Source organism: Mya arenaria, chromosome 11 (assembly GCF_026914265.1).
Source record: "Mya arenaria isolate MELC-2E11 chromosome 11, ASM2691426v1".
NCBI lineage: Eukaryota > Metazoa > Mollusca > Bivalvia > Myida > Myidae > Mya > Mya arenaria.
This window is the reverse complement of record NC_069132.1, coordinates 43,608,755-43,625,703: the sequence shown is the minus strand read 5'-3', so window position 1 is coordinate 43,625,703 and position 16,949 is coordinate 43,608,755. Positions and strand designations below refer to the sequence as shown.

The 16,949-nt window shown below is 35.4% G+C and overlaps 1 protein-coding gene across 1 annotated transcript; it reads left to right on the top strand.

The window, feature by feature from the left end:
- The first annotated feature begins 225 nt into the window (after positions 1–225).
- LOC128209690 (uncharacterized) lies at positions 226–2,670 on the top strand. The gene has a single exon (XM_052913853.1). The coding sequence runs from the start codon at positions 400–402 to the stop codon at positions 1,984–1,986; it is 1,587 nt and encodes a 528-aa protein (XP_052769813.1). The 5' UTR covers positions 226–399; the 3' UTR covers positions 1,987–2,670.
- Positions 2,671–16,949: the final 14,279 nt, after the last annotated feature.

Below are 16,949 nucleotides of genomic sequence, written 5' to 3'. Positions count from 1 at the left end.
TGCTTCAAAACATTGACTCAGGAATCCTTGACCCCCAAACGCTCCGCAATCGTTTGTAAACATGAATCAGCCCAGGTCGCTGAGCTGAATAAACCAAGGCAAAGTGACGATCTTCGGCTAGCCGATGTAAACACGGGTTATCAGAGCGCGAAGTTCGCCCTCAGCTATTGGTGAACAAGATCACGTGCTCTATACATACGCTCTATATTACTACCGACACATTCAGATAGCGATAAATACCAGTTGGATAAAGACGTGTACTGCAGTGTTGAATGTGATATGAACAGATATTATACACCGATTGTTATATATACGTGAACGTTATTTCTGTTGAGTGCAATATTCTATACGATATTGGTTATTCTGATTTTGTAGGCTGTTTACCATAGCAACGGAAATATGAAGGAACAAAATGACCACAGGAATACTGGTACGGAGCGTCTTAGTGAGAGGCGGAGCGGGAACAGTACTATTTGTACAAAGGAGCCAGAGACTCGCCAGGTGGAACTCATATCTAATAACGTGCGTCAGTGCAATTTGCAGGACGGTGTATCCTCATTTTGCTGTGACTGCAATTCTAATGTATGTGTACAATGCGAAAAAATCCACGGCTCGCATCAGACAATCAAGGTATGCGAGGGCAGTAGACTAGTTAAAACCAACATGAGCAAAAATGTGAAACAGCTGAGGAACATGATTCTGTACGCTAACGTTGTTATGAAGGACATGGACTCTTACTTGGATAAACTTGACGTACATTTAGCGGAAATCACGTCCGAAGTAATGGAACGCGCCCTCATGCTACCGGAGGGGTGCCAGAACATTAGCGATGCCCTGATTAATGACATTAAAGCTGAACATGATATTGAAACGGACAGGGTCCGAAACAAAATCTCGGAGTTCGAACAGTTCGTCGCCAGTGCCAAATCGCTTTTCATAAGCTGCGAAAACATGACAAATTCCACTGACGATGCTTTTGTGACGGCGAAAGGAAGCGGTTTAATCAAGAGTGTAAAGGGTTTGATTGCCGAGTTACCTGAACCCCTAAAGGATCGTTGTTTGTACGTTCTTACTCCGGTGCCAAAGGTCACTGACGATCAGACATTGACCGCCGAACAAATTGCTGGTGAGTTCTCTAAAGTTTCTGTACCATGGAGAATCGAGGTGAAAAGAACAGGCTCTTTCAAACCAGACTCTCTGAATGCTCGTTTTGTGACCACAATGTGTCCAGCGAACGATGAGGATGTCTGGGTCGTGTGGCAATGGGGTCCACAGATTCACCTTGTGGACAAAAACGGTAACGTTAAGAAAACAATCAGTGTTGGCGTCAAGGTGGACGATATATGTACCCACGGAGACACCCTTGTCGTATCCAGCCACGAGGCAAAGTGCATTAAAATCTTGGACAACAATCACGAGGTCATCAAAACAATATCGATGGACCTCGTACCAAGAGGGGTGATGTTCAATGACTCGAACGAGCTAGTGACATGCTGTGTACAAAATTTGCATCACAAGAAAGGGGACACAAGTACCGTGATGGTTACAAACGTCGAAAGAGAGGAACAGACGGAACTCCCGTGCAGGGAACATCTCGTGCAGCCCTGGCGGGTCGCCGTAAACGTCAACGACGATATTTGCGTCTCCGATCGGAACAAGGGCCAAGTCCTGATATTCGATCACGAAGGAACGCTGAAAACGTCTTACAGCGGACCAGACAACGATACACGCCACGCCCTAGCTCCTCACGCAATCGTATGTGATAAGTATGGACAAATACTCATTGTGGACTACACAAACCACACAGTGCATGTGCTTGACCCCCTCGGGCGGTTCAGGGGCTTCCTAATCATGGACACGGAGCTCGAGAAAAGGGCAATCTTTATGGGCACTAGCTCCCCGTTCGCCATTACTGTGGACTCTGTGGGAGATGTATGGGTGGGGAATAAATTTGGGTATCTTACTGTGCTCAAGTATTGTGTTTGAAAGCTCATGTAATTGTATTTCAAGAAATGTGTTTAAGCATAAAGTGCTCTTACTTCGAAGCTTTGTCAATCATTTTGATGAATTATTTATTTACTAACAAGGCGGCTGTTGCACTGGAAAAACACTCTCCTAAGCCAAATTATAGAAGTTCTAATTCAATTTGTTTTAGAACAAGAGCTTCTAGCAAGTATTAAATATTAAAATGTATTAAACTAAGTAGGGCATATTTATGTATCTTTTTTCTTTGCAATTTTGTTCAATGTTTTATCACAACTTTTTGCAAAATGCATTTCTAGTTTTCTACTGTGTAACTTAACATGGAATGTTTGACTAATGATAATATTAAATGCATTTCGTTTTGTTTTTTCCGAGGGCAACACCCCCGCATATTTAAATGACATATGACATATTACAGAAATTAATTAACTGTCTTAAGATATGTCAGACTCAGAATTGTGATATTAGTTGTTATTATTATTACTGTAAATATTGCATACACAATGAAATTGTTGTTCGTACAATCAAATTGGCATTATGATGTTAGCATGATGCAGGTTGTATTTATTGGTGGATGATGTACTAATGCCATTGTATTGTTGTCTCGATTTAATGTGATTCCATTATGATATTTGTCCTGATAAATGATCATGATATTATTGCCAGTAAACATACTAAAGAAATATTGACAGTTGTTGTCATGTTAATTCTCAGTTCAGAAGGGCAATCTATCGATTGTCGAATACGTCAATGATCTAAATGTGATTATACCGCAAAACAAGTTGAGATATATTGACTAGTGTCGGATGTTTCGGTGAAAAAAAACACCATGAACTACATTCAACAATACACCCACATCGATAATTGTAAACACAAGATAAACTTCAGACAGGTATATATATCTTCCCTCTGACGATAGAAATTAGGAAGTATGTCAAAAGTTCACATGTTAAAGGCGCACAATATAGGTTTGTTTCCGAAATTTGCTTTAAAATTTTAATGCATTATCGTGTTTAACTCATTTGATTTGAATAATCAAAACAAAAAATACCTATGATTTACTTTCAAATTAAAACAAATAAGCGATATTTGGCACATTTTTAACTTGGAAATGTATGGCCACGTAGCTATTAATTAATGCACCAGTCAATTGTAACCACGCCCCCAGGTCCGGGGAATAGCGAAGACTTTGACTTTCGGTCCAGCCAAGCCCGGGCAAAATCCCGGCACTGCGGGGAATAACTGCTGGTAAACCGCCCGTCAAATGACCCCGCACCCCAGGGACCCTAAGTAAGGCCCATTCCCCGCTATATTTGGTGCGAAGAAAAAACCACCGCATTCACCCGGCACTGCGGGGCCACCTGAAAGGTAAAAACACGGCCCATTTCCACGGCTGTCCCCGGTATACCCCCGGACCTGGCGGCCGTGGTTACAATTGACTGGTGCATAAAAAACGAAAAAAATATTAAAATCTTATATTTTGTATCTGTACCTTAGTTTTAAGATTTTTTTTACTTTAAACCATTAAAGTCAAATTAGTTGAACGCGATATTGCCGAAAAAAATTATAAAAAAATAATAATTTTGGCATCAACCTACATTCTGCGCTTTTAATTGAAAAGGCCATTGTATTTGTTAACAGCACTGATAATCATCGATACACAATAGTTTCTAGTTTCTAGTTTCAGTTCTCTGTTTCTGCATCAATAAAATGGAACAATAGGTGTTATACACACAAGAGTTGGCGCGAACAAATAATTGCTTGGGCGTTTTGATCATTGCATACATATATACAACCTGTGATGGTTTTTAATACGATAAGAATATCCCATGATATAAAAACATCCTGTGGCTATTTTGAAAATAAAACAAATTTAGTTTATGATGTTAATAAACATAATCACAAATACATCCTGTGGTGATGTTGAAAAGTATACAATTACATCTTATGATGTTAATAGACATAATATAAATTTATCTAATGTTGTTTTTGAAAATAATACAAATCAAAGATGGTATTGAACGTTATACAAACACAACTTATGATTATTTAGAAATTATACAAATACATCTGATGATGGTCTTGAACATAACACAAACACATGCTATGATGGTTTTGCATATAACACAAAAACATCTTATGATGATTGTGAAAATAATACAAACACATCTTATGATGGTTTTGAACATAATACAAACACATCTTATGAGGGGTAATACAAACACATCTTATGAGGGTTTTGAACATAATACAAACACATCTTATGAGGGGTAATACAAACACATCTTATGAGGGTTTTGAACGTAAAACAAACACATCTTATGATGATTGTGAAAATAATACAAACACATCTTATGATGATTGTGAAAATAATACAAACACATCTTATGAGGATTGTGAAAATAATACAAACACATCTTTTGATGGTTTTGAACGTAACACAAACACATCTTATGAGGATTTTGAACGTAAAACAAACACATCTTATGAGAGTTTTGAACATAATACAAACACATCTTATGATGGTTTTGAACGTAATACAAGCACATCTTATGAGGGTTTTGAATGTAATACAAACACATCTTATGATGGGTTTTGAACGTAATTCAAACACATATAATACAAACATATCTTATGATGGTTTTGAACGTAAAACAAACACATCTTATGAGGGTTTTGAACGTTACACGAACACATCTTATGATGATTGTGAAAATAATACAAACACATCTTATGATGGGTTTTGAACGTAATTCAAACACATATAATACAAACACATCTTATGATGGTTTTGAAAGTAAAAATACATCTTATGAGGGTTTTGAACGTAACACGAACACATCTTATGAGGGTTTTGAACGTAACACAAACACATCTTATGATGGTTTTGAACGTAACACAAACACATCTTATGATGGTTTTGAACGTAACACAAACACATCTTATGAGGGTTTTGAATGTAACACAAACACATCTTATGAGGGTTTGGAACGTAATACAAATACATCTTATGAGAGTTTTGAACGTAATACAAACACATCTTGTAAGGGTTTTGAACGTAATACAAACACATATAATACAAACACATCTTATGGTGGTTTTGAACGTAAAACAAACACATCTTTTAAGGGTTTTGAACGTAATACAAATACATCTTATGAGGGTTTTGAACATAATACAAACACATCTTATGAAGGTTTTGAACGTTAAACAAACACATCTTATGAGGGTATTGAACATATTACAAACACAGCTTATGAGGGTTTTGAACGTAATACAAATACATCTTATGAGGGTATTGAACGTAAAACAAACACATCTTATGAGGGTTTTGAACGTAATACAAACACATCTTATGAGGTTTTGAACGTAATACAAATACATCTTATGGTGGTTTTGAACGTAATACAAACACATCTTATGGTGGTTTTGAACGTAATACAAACAAATCTTATGATGATTTTGAACGTAATAAAAACACATCTTAGGATGGTTTTAAATTTTATACAAGTAAATCTTTTTGGGTTCATAAATTTTATGCTGAATTTGTACTTTTCGCAAAATATTGCATGAGGTTCATCATGTACGCATGTTAACATGTTTAAAGTATAATATTGGTTAACAGCGATTTAATTTAAACGTGCGAAATCCTACGGATCATAAACAGAATATAGGCCAAACGAATATACACGTGCATATACATAAAATAGAACGGGACATGTTCCGAAGCTTAAAACATGACATAGTTTACGCCGGTAAAATACCGTTATGCCATAAAAAGATATAAGGTTATGGCAAGTAATTTTCCATAAACGATTGTGTCTCCTCAATGTATGTGAAGATGAAAGCGTTGCGAAAATTACAGTTGATATGGTACTAGCATATAAATTATCTTTCGTTTATAGGGACTCGCTGATGTTGTTTTTTTGTAAAATGCAGTTGACTGTATGACGAAATAAAGTGTGGCAAATCATACAGAGTGTTAAAACTAACATACTGAACGCAGAGACCCTTCAACAAATGTTGATATATGATCAAATATTGTCTTTGAAGTGCACGATTTTGAACAGCCGTAACGCGATTAAACAAAAAGGGTTTAAGGTGAAGTAATCCTTATGCTTGCGTATGAGACATTGTATCCGAGAGGTTTTGTTGTCAGTTTTCTGATGATTTTATTGACTGTACCGATGTTGGTTCGCACCCCACTTAAACCAGAATATTTTTTATACTTTTTATTGTATTCTCCCGCAATTCCAGTAGCAAAGAGTAAAACAGTTATAGTTGAAGTGTTTTCAGATGCATTACCGGGATAAAACATGTTTCCAAAACATGATTGAGTCCCTTCAGCAAAAGAAATGTTAAAGCAATAATTTAATGCGTGAGATAGTGCCACATCGAATCATCCGCCGACAAAGTGCCACATCGAATCATCCGCGGACAAAGTGCCACATCGAATCATCCGCGGACAAAGTTGAATCTTTTGCGGAAATAGTGCCACATTAAATCACGAAGTATCGACGATACAACCAAGACAAACGTACAATTAGAAATAATTACAGGAGGTTCGCGAACTTTCAATACAAATAATTCACTATCAACACCAGCTATTTATGGTCAGACTAGCCGGTACATAATCTTCACAATAAGTCTAGGATTAGTCAAATCTTGTTTTTGAAACGTTTAGAAAACAAAGTGTTTTGTTTGAAACAGTTTCAAGTCTTGCGGAGTTGGAAGAAAAGAATTTTGTTTCTCTTCGTTAATTTGTTAAGTCGCTCGTTCGTTTGTATATCCTTAAAATCATGCGGGGTTCTCTCGCGCAGTGTCTGCTATGCTTAGCCTTGTTGCGCAAGGGAGTCGCCCATGCTATGTTTTTGTGACATGTTCTTTGTTGTTGTTTTTTTAAAGTTTTAAGTTTTGCGAGGTTGGATGAAAGGAATATTCTTCCCCATCGTACAATTGTAAAGTCGCTCGTTACATGTTCTAGACTTTATGTCCGTCTTCAAATATTTGTGTTTTGCTGATTTTGATCTCACTTAAAAAGAAGTTGCGTGGTCATGTGTGACCTAAAGTAAATAGTTCAGTGCCGATAAGGCATTGATATTGTAACTTTAAACAGAATATTTGTTTCAAGTGACACTCTTATCCAAAACAATACATACACATGTATGACAATTATAAATTTCGAGTGATAAGCCTTTAACCACTTACAAAATGATGCTTTTATGAAAACATTGATAACTGATAACAAGATTGTAACCGTGTATTTTAAGCTGAAAACGCAAAAATATTAAATGATTGGTGAATGCTAAAAGATTTAGTGTGATCCACTGTTGTCTCATTTGGTAGAAATATCATGTTTTCTGCACCTTTCTTCAAAATTAAACTTGGTATCCTTCATAAGAACCATTGTTTTCGACATTTATTTATCCTTTTTGGTATATTTAAACATGTGTATTAATTGTGTTAAATATTATTTGGGAGTAAAGGTGCATCTTTAATGTTTGTCTACCGAGCTTGATCCATTAGTTTTCATTGTACTGTTGACCTTGAAATGCAAAGGTTCACGTGCAAATAGGTCCAACATAATTGTCTTACGCAATGTGCACTCAATAAAGTACACTCAACATCTGCTTATGTGTGTGGTATTCTTCAAGAAGAATAATCATTAAGCCTTACGTAATGAGATTGTTGTCTCTGGCTTCAAGATTACATAATCAGAACTTGGATCGTGGAATTAAAATATTCCGCAGGGCAATGTAGACACTCAATGCGATTTTTAGTGGAATTCCTTTTTTCAGTAATTGGTTTGTTTTCAATTTCTTAAGTGTTTAGAAACACATTCTCGTTAAATGAAAACGATCTATAATCAAGTACAACATAATGCATATTATTTCAATTGCATTCGTAATCCGCGATAAATGCTCCTTCGAAACACCTCTGATCTTAATAAAAAGATGCTTGCGCTTGGTAAAAAATGTGTTCTTACGGTAAAATGCATATTGAACACCGATAAAGCAAGTGACATCAATGATGATGCATCTGTTTAAACAACCTATAATTTTCTACCAAGGGTTATATTACAGCGCTGTAGTTGGATTATTCTAAAGTGTTTAGTTTTTACTAAAATGAAAGTGTAAACATAAACACTGAATATTTTATATTGCGGGTCAGCCGTGTATAAAACCATTTGTTCAATGCATGGATATTCGGACTTCACTAGCCGCCCACTGCTGACCAAATGTGTTCTTACACCGTTAAACAGCCATACAAAAGCATCAAATCTTTAATAGAACGTGCCGTCATGTGCGATGCAAGAATGTTGTTCATATTTTTACAGAACAGATAACTAAAACATACCGGTTGCCAAAGTTCCCCCTGTGGGTTTTCGCCCATTAAATTTGTAACATAGATACACGCGAAGGTCAACGCGATAAGAAATGATAAGTTTTTGATTGAATATTTTTTATGAAGTTATTCTATGAGGAAAGTTCATGGTACATTTTAATGCATCGATGAATGAAAGTGCTGCCAAGTTTGGGAATCTACCTGTTCAAGAATTGCGGGTGAAAGCTCGTGCAATTGTCTTTTATGGCACATGCTAAAGAATACGTCGCTTTTACTTTAAAGCTTTTTCAATCATTTTGATGAATTGTTTATCGTTTCACTAGGTTGTTGCTCTGGGAAACACTTTGCATAGCCAAATTACAAAGTACTAAAATAATTTGGTATAAAGCAAGAACTTCTAATGAACAGATGCTGTATAAAACTGTTCCTATCAGGTGGGCATATATATCTTGTTTCTTTTCATTGTTTTTAATGTTAAAAAAAACATTTTGCAATATGTATTTCTCCTGTATAACTATACAGGGGCAGTTTTGATATTGAGAATATTAAATTCATTTCGGCATGGTTTTTTATCGCAACCAATACTCCACAGCATACATGCATAAAAATACTTCTTTCTTAAAAAAATGTAGACTCGAAATTGTGATAAGTTTTTTTTGTGGTTACTATTCTTACTACAGGTACTGTATTTATTTCATGTTCAATAAAATCGTTTTTGTACAATCAAAATTCAATAAAATTGTTTGTATTGAATTGTTTTTGTACAATCAATTTGGCTTTATGATGTCAGCATGATGCAGGTTGTATTTATTGGTGGATGATGTATTTATGTCATCTTCATCGCGATCTAATGGGACTCCATTATGATATTACGGCTCATTAAAGATCATGATATGACAGTTGTGGTAATGTTAAGCCTCAGTTCAGAAACGCAATCCTTCGAGTGTTGAATACGTCAGTGATGGTCTCAGTGTGATTATACTGCAAAACAAAATAAGTAATACATGTATATTGGGCCATTTTAGGTCGCGTTAAAACCAGAAAAAAACTATTTAAATATTTTAAATAATTCACCCTTAATGATTATTGTACATAGACTTTCAAATGCCTCCTCTATGTCGATAGAAATTTGGAAGTTTATCAAATGTTTAAACGTTAATTGAACATGCCTTTGTTATGCATGTGCTTTGTTTCTGGAACTTATAACGTTCTCGATGTATGTTTCAGTTTCTTGTAGTACTGTTCAACAGAACAATCATTATGGTTTTAATACGCGCAAGTCATCGCGAGAACATATTGCTGCCGTGCTGTTTTGGAACATGATAAAGAACACCCTAAGATTTTTTTTATCATAAAACAAATATATCCCCATGATGTTTTTGAACATAATACTAATACGTTCAAAGGTGTTTGTAGCGTGAAACACATCCTATGATATTTTTGAAAGTAATACATTTATGGGTTTAAATGCTGACTATATACTTTTCTCACACCATTGAATGTGATGTATCATGTAAGTATGTAAACATGGTAATGGTATATTTTTGGTTAACAGCGATTTAATTCAAACTTTCAAAATCCGAGTGATCATCAATAGAAAATGGAGCAAAGAAGCCCACACACTTAAATGTACATATAATCAAACGACCTATTTTCCGAAGCAGCAGGCATGACATTAATACCGCGCGGTAAACTTCGAAAAGGTGGTCATAAAATGAAATCAGGTTACGATAATAATGATACCATAGACTGACAAAACGTATGGGGGTGGTTGTGGTAATCAAATAAAAACAAATGACCCATTGTGTGGGTGTATGCATTTCTGCCATAATATCAGACAGGGTTCTAGTCTTGCCTATCATCGTGTATTACTACAAGGAATTTTCCAAGCAACACATACGTGAATAGTATCAGATTGAAACATCCGCGGAAATGGTGCCATATTTTATAATTTACGGAAATAGTTCCACATTGAATCTCAATCTCAAACTTTCAATGTCCAATAACCACAGGAGGGCCCAAAACGTTCAATGTCCAATAACCACAGGAGGGCTCAAAACGTTCAATGACCAATAACCACAGGAGGGCTCAAAACTTTCAATGACCAATAACAACAGGAGGGCTCAAAACTTTCAATGACCAATAACCACAGGAGGGCTCAAAACTTTCAATGACCAATAACCACAGGAGGGCTCAAAACTTTCAATGACCAATAACAACAGGAGGGCTCAAAACTTTCAATGACCAATAACCACAGGAGGGCTCAAAACTTTCAATGACCAATAACCACAGGAGGGCTCAAAACTTTCAATGACCAATAACAACAAGAGGGCTTATAACTTTCAATGGCCAATAACCACAGGAACGCCCAAAACTTTCAATGACCAATAACCACAGGAGGGCCCAAAACTTTCAACAGCCAATAACCACAGGAGGGCTCAAAACGTTCAATGGCCAATAACCACAGGAGAGCCCAAAACTTTCAATGTCCAATAACCACAGGAGGGCTCAAAACGTTCAATGGGCAATAACCACAGGAGGGCCCAAAACATGGTATCAATGCCAGCGGTCAGTGGTCAACATAGCTAATAATCTGCATAATTAGTCTACGTTGTTTTTGACAGTCTATAAATAAATCGTTGTGTTTGGAACAGTTTCATGTCCTGCGGAAAATGTTTTCCCAATCGTAAATTTGTTAAGTCTCTCGTTTGTTTATATTTCCTTTACACAATGTTTGTGCATTGAGTTGTCACCTACACTGTATATATGACGTTGCAGGGTAATGTTAAAACCTGAGGTATCTAAGCTCAGTGTCGGTAAGGTCTTGTACTTGCTGCGTTAAACAGGGTGTTTGTTAAATGTGTGTCTATCGAGCTTCTTCCATCAGTTTCCATTGTAACATTGATCTTGAAATGTAAAGATTTAAATGAAACTACAGTCGAAACCCGTTGGCTCGAACTATTAGGGACCGGCGAAAATACCTCGAGCCTCGAAAAATTCCAGCCAAGCGGGAATTCTTACATTCAGTATAATGATATGGGTCCTTAACATCCAGTTCGAGCCAACGAGGAATTCGAGCCAAGCGAGTTCGAGCCAACGGGGTCCGACTGAAGGTCCAACAAACACAAAGGTGTTGCGCAATTTGCAATCAATAGAGCACAATCAACAGAAAGAAACAAAAAAGATTAATCAGTACGTAATGAGATCGCATGTTCTGGTTTCATAAGTACATTATCAGGACTTACAAGCGGTGTATTAAAACACTCAACAGTGCTATTTTGCAATGTAGACATGCAATGCGATTGAATTTAGTTTATGTTTTGGCTAAAATTCAGTAATAATAATAGCTTCCTCAAATGTATTTAACGTTTGCGAACACATTTTCGTATTAATAAACTGCGTATTTTTCAATTACTTAATATTCCGGTGCACGTAATATATTGAAATAAATCTGACGAAATAAAGTTTGGAAAATCATAAGGAGTGTTAAAACTAAGATACCAAAAAACTGGAATCTATCAGCAAATGTTGATATTTGCCCAAATATCGTCTTTAACGAGCATTAGTTGCATTAGAGTTAATACGGCTTTGAGCGATTCGTTGGTGTGTGATTGATTAATTAATATTACCACATTATGTTATCAATGTATTGTTAAAAGGTCAACATATCCATCACTTACGTATGAGTCTTAGTGGCCTTGTTTAAAGAGTAGAATAATAATAAAATAAGTGTTTCAGATGCATTACCGGGAAAACTTAATTTTGGTCCAAAAACATGAGCGGGTCCCTTTGACTGAAACACATTGATAAGAATATTGAATGCATTTCGTTATGGGGATTTTCGCTGACAATACTCCACAGAATGCTTAAATGAAATATTAATTGTCTAAAGATAATTATGTCAGACTCAGAAGTGTGCCATTAGTTGTTTTTATTATTACTGTATTCATGTTGTGTACACTATAGAATTGTTGTTTGTTCAATCAAATTGGCTGTATGATGTCAGCATGATGCAGGTTGTATTTATTTGTGGATGATGTAATACTACCATCATATTGTCTCGATGTAATGGAATTCCATTATGATATTACAGCTGGCATGATGCCAGTAAACAAACTTAAGACATATGGCAGTTGAAGTAATATACACTCTCAGAATGACAGACTATGGATTGTTGAATACGTCAATTATCTCATTGTGATTATACTGCAAAGCAAATTAAGACATATATTGAACCATTATAGGTTGCGTTAAAACCAGAAAAAGCAGTTAAATATTTTCAATAATATAATATTCTTATGGATTATTGTAAATAGACTTTTAAATGGTGCATAATTAACTATGTCGATAAAAATTTGGAAGTGTATCAAATATTTATTGAACATGCCTTTGTTATGCAAGTGCTTTGTTAAAACAATTTGTAACGTTTTCGATCTAGTTTCAGTTTCCTGTTGTCACAATAAACGGAACATTGGATATCATACATACGAGTCATCGAGAGAACAAACTATTGCCATGCTGTTTCGAAACATAATACCATAACATCCTATGACCTTTTATAACATCACTCTGATCTTATTAATAATTAAACTACATTTAATATACATTTCTATGGAGATTTTTAAAAAAAAAATAATACTAATACATTCTATGATGTTTTGAGCATAATACCAATACATTCTAAGGTGTTTTTAACGGGAAACAAAAACATCCTAGGATTTTTTAGCATAATTTATTCAGATGTTTATATGCTGACTATATACCCGTCGCCAGAAATGTATGTTATGCATCACGTACGAATGTAAATATGTTGATGAAATACTATTGTTTAACAGCGATTGATATATAAAACTTTAGAAATCCGACAGATCATTTACCAAAAAAGGAGCAAAATAAAACACACCTTAACGTACATAAAGTCAAACGACCTATTTTCATTAGCAGCAGGCATGACATACTTAACACCTGGTAAAATTATATTAGGTTATAAAATGAAATCATACCATAAACTGACAAAACGGGTGGGGAGGGTGGGTAATCTAATACAAACAAATGGTCCATTTAATGGGTTTGTGTATTGCTGCTTTGCTATCTGACATGGTTCTAGCATTGCCTATATGTTCGTGTATTAATACAAGTGGTTTTTCAAGCAACATATGCGTGACTAGTAGCTCATTGATTCATCGGCGAAAAAAGTGCCATATTCAATCACAAACAATCGACGAGAACAACCAAGACAAACTTTCAATGGTCATCAACCACAGTAGGGCCCAAAACTTTCAATGGACAATGACCACAGAAGGGCCCAAAACTTTCAATGGCCAATTACCACACGAGGGCCCAAAAACATTCAACGGCCAATTACCACCGGAGGACCCAAAACTGTCAACGGCCAATAATGACAGGAGGGCCAAAAACATTTAATGGCCAATAACCTCAGAGGGACCCAAAACATGCAATGGCCAATAACCACAGGTGGGCCCACAACTTTAAATGGCCAATAATGACAGATATGATAAAAAAAATATGATTTTCTTAAATTACAATGAACACTGGCGGTCAGTGGTTAGCATATCAAGTAGATCTGCATACTATTTCTAGGAAAAGTCTTATCTTGTTTTGGAAGGTTGAGACAACACAATGCTGTGCTTGGAACATTTTCAAGTCCTGTGGAGTTGGAAGAAATAATGTTTTCCCAATCGTTAATTTGTTAAGTAGCTCGTTTGTATTTATGCCCTTCATAAAATGGTTGTGTGTGGTTTCGTTTTTCTTCTCACCTAAATATAAAGTTGTGGGGTCATGTAAAACGCCTAATGTATCTTGCTCAGTGTCGATGAAGCCTTGACCTTGTTACCTCTAAACGGGTTATTGTTAAATGTTTGTCTTTCGAGCTTGCTCGATTAGTTTCCGTTGTACCATTGATCCTGACATGTAAAGGTACATATGAAACTAGGTCCAACAAACATAATAGTATTGCGCAATTTGCATTCAATAAAGTATAATCAACATCTGTTCATGTCTGCGGTATTCTTCAAGAAGAATAAACAGTATGGCTTACGTAATGAGATCATAGCTTCTGGCTTCGGAACTTACACGCGTGGAATAAAAAAACATTCCACAATGCTTTTGTTTGCAATATAGACACATTTAGAAGTTTCTGTTTTGGCTAAATTTCAATAACTATATTAATTGCTTTCTAAAGTGTCTATTGTTTTTATGAACATAGTTTCGTCAAATGAAAACGATCCATTAATAAATACAATAAAATGCATATTCTTTCAATTGCATTCATTTTCTTCATTTTCTGAAGAACGCAATATCTTCGAAATACCTCTGATCTTGACGAAATGACGTTTGTGGTTGGCAACTTTTTATTGCAGTAAGACATGTGTGACGTCATTGAAACACGTGACGTCATTGACAATGCCTCCCTTTAAACAGCTGAATTAACACTACCGTGAATAATAAGACTATAAATAATTAAAAGGTTATTTTTCAGCGCTTGGGCTCGTTGATCCAAATAATTATTTACAAATAGTAACTATAAACATAAACACTCAAACACTCAAAATTTTGAAACTGAGGGTCAGCTGCGGTCAGTGCGCGGATACTCGTGATGTCTTTCGGACTGCAACGCCCGTGTACTGACCAAATGTGTTCATACACTGATGAAGCTCAACACTTAACCCTGAATTGAAAGTACGGTCGTGTACTTTACAAAAATGCACTTCAATTTTTTGCAGAACTGATAACCAAATCATACCGTACCGACTTCCAGAGTTCCCCTTGTTGTTTTTTGTGTATTAAATTAGATAAATGGATACGCGCGCAGTTTAACGTGATTACAAGTGATAAGTTTTCGATGGAATAATTTGTTATGACGTTTTTTAAGACGAAAGGTCAGGGGCGATGGATGCATGTGCTGTAATGTTTTGGTATCTAACTGTGCAGAAGTATTGCGCAGTAAAGCGCGTGTAATTGGCTCTCCAGACACATGCTAAAGCATAAAGCACTTTAAATATTTCATTTACGTGAATTATTTATTGTTTTACAAGGCTGTTGCACTGAAAAAAGCACTCATCGTACCCTAAACACAGAAATACTAATCAAATTTGTTTTAGAAAAAGAGCTTCTACACCGGGGGGGGGGGGGAGCAATGTATCTTGTTTCTTTTCATGTCAGTTTTTCTACCGTATAACTTAACAGCGACAAAAGAACATAAAATTCATTTTTTGTTTAAGAACAAAAGCTTCTATACCAGGAGGGCAATGTATCTTGAATTGTTTCATTTCACAGTTTTTTACCGTATAACTAAACAAAGACAAGTGAATGAAATGCATTTTGTTAAGGAGATTTTCGCGGGCATAACTTCACAGTATTTAATACATGTAAACTATCTTCTTTCTGAAATCAATTAATTGCTGATATCAATGGTGATATTAGATGTTGTTAATGTCATTACTTTATTTACTGCATGTACAATGAAATCTTGGTTTGTACAATCAAATTGGCTTTATGATATCAGCATGGTGTAGATTGTATTTATTGGTGGATGAAGCACTAATAATCTAGATTAAATGGGATTCCATTATGATATTACAGAATGATGATGACATAATTCCAGCAGACACTTAAACCGTATGACATTTTTTTTATGATTATTGTTAGGTAACTTCATAACGGCAGTCTACCGATTGATGAATGCGTCAATGACCTTAAATAATTATACTGCAAAATAAGTTAAGTATTATTGAACAAACGCGTAGGTTGCGTTAAAACCAGAAAACCCAATTACGTATGTTCAATAATATACCCCTAAGGATCGTTGTAAAAAAGACTTTAAATGTTGTAAAACCTGTTACGTAAGTGCCTTTGGAAATTTCAATAAACCTGATAGACATCGATCCATATCAGTTTCCAGTTTCATTTCCCTGTAGACCCATTAAACAAAACAATGGTCATTATACACGCAAGTCGTCGCGAAAAACAAATTATTGACGTGCTGTTTTGGAAAATGATACCAAAAAAAAGCCTTTTACGTTTTTAACATGAAACATATTCATTCCTATGATGATTCTGAACATGACATAAACACATCCCTTGATGTTTTAACATAAAAAGTATATGCTTTGATGATTTTAAACATGATAATAATACATCCATAGATGGTGTTTTTGGACATGACGTAAGATGTTTTTGAACATAATACTAATACATCCTAGGATGGTTTTGAACATGATACTAATACATCCTAGGATGGTTTTGAACATGATACTAATACATCCTAGGATGGTTTTGAACATGATACTAATACATCCTAGGATGGTTTTGAACATGATACTAATACATCCTAGGATGGTTTTGAACATGATACTAATACATCCTAGGATGGTTTTGAACATGATACTAATACATCCTAGGATGGTTTTGAACATGATACTAATCAGTTTTTGCACCTTAAACAAATACAACATAAAACGTAATACAAAAACAACATTAACTGATATTTAACATAATACAAAAACAACATAAAATGTTTTCATCATAATTCTTTTACAACATAAGAAGGTTTTGTACATAACACTTATACATCCTGAGGTGTTTTGAACATAATACAAATA

Coding starts and splice junctions, on each gene's coding strand:
- LOC128209690 (XM_052913853.1), top strand. CDS start 400: ATGAAGGAACAAAATGACCACAGGAATACTGGTACGGAGCGTCTTAGT.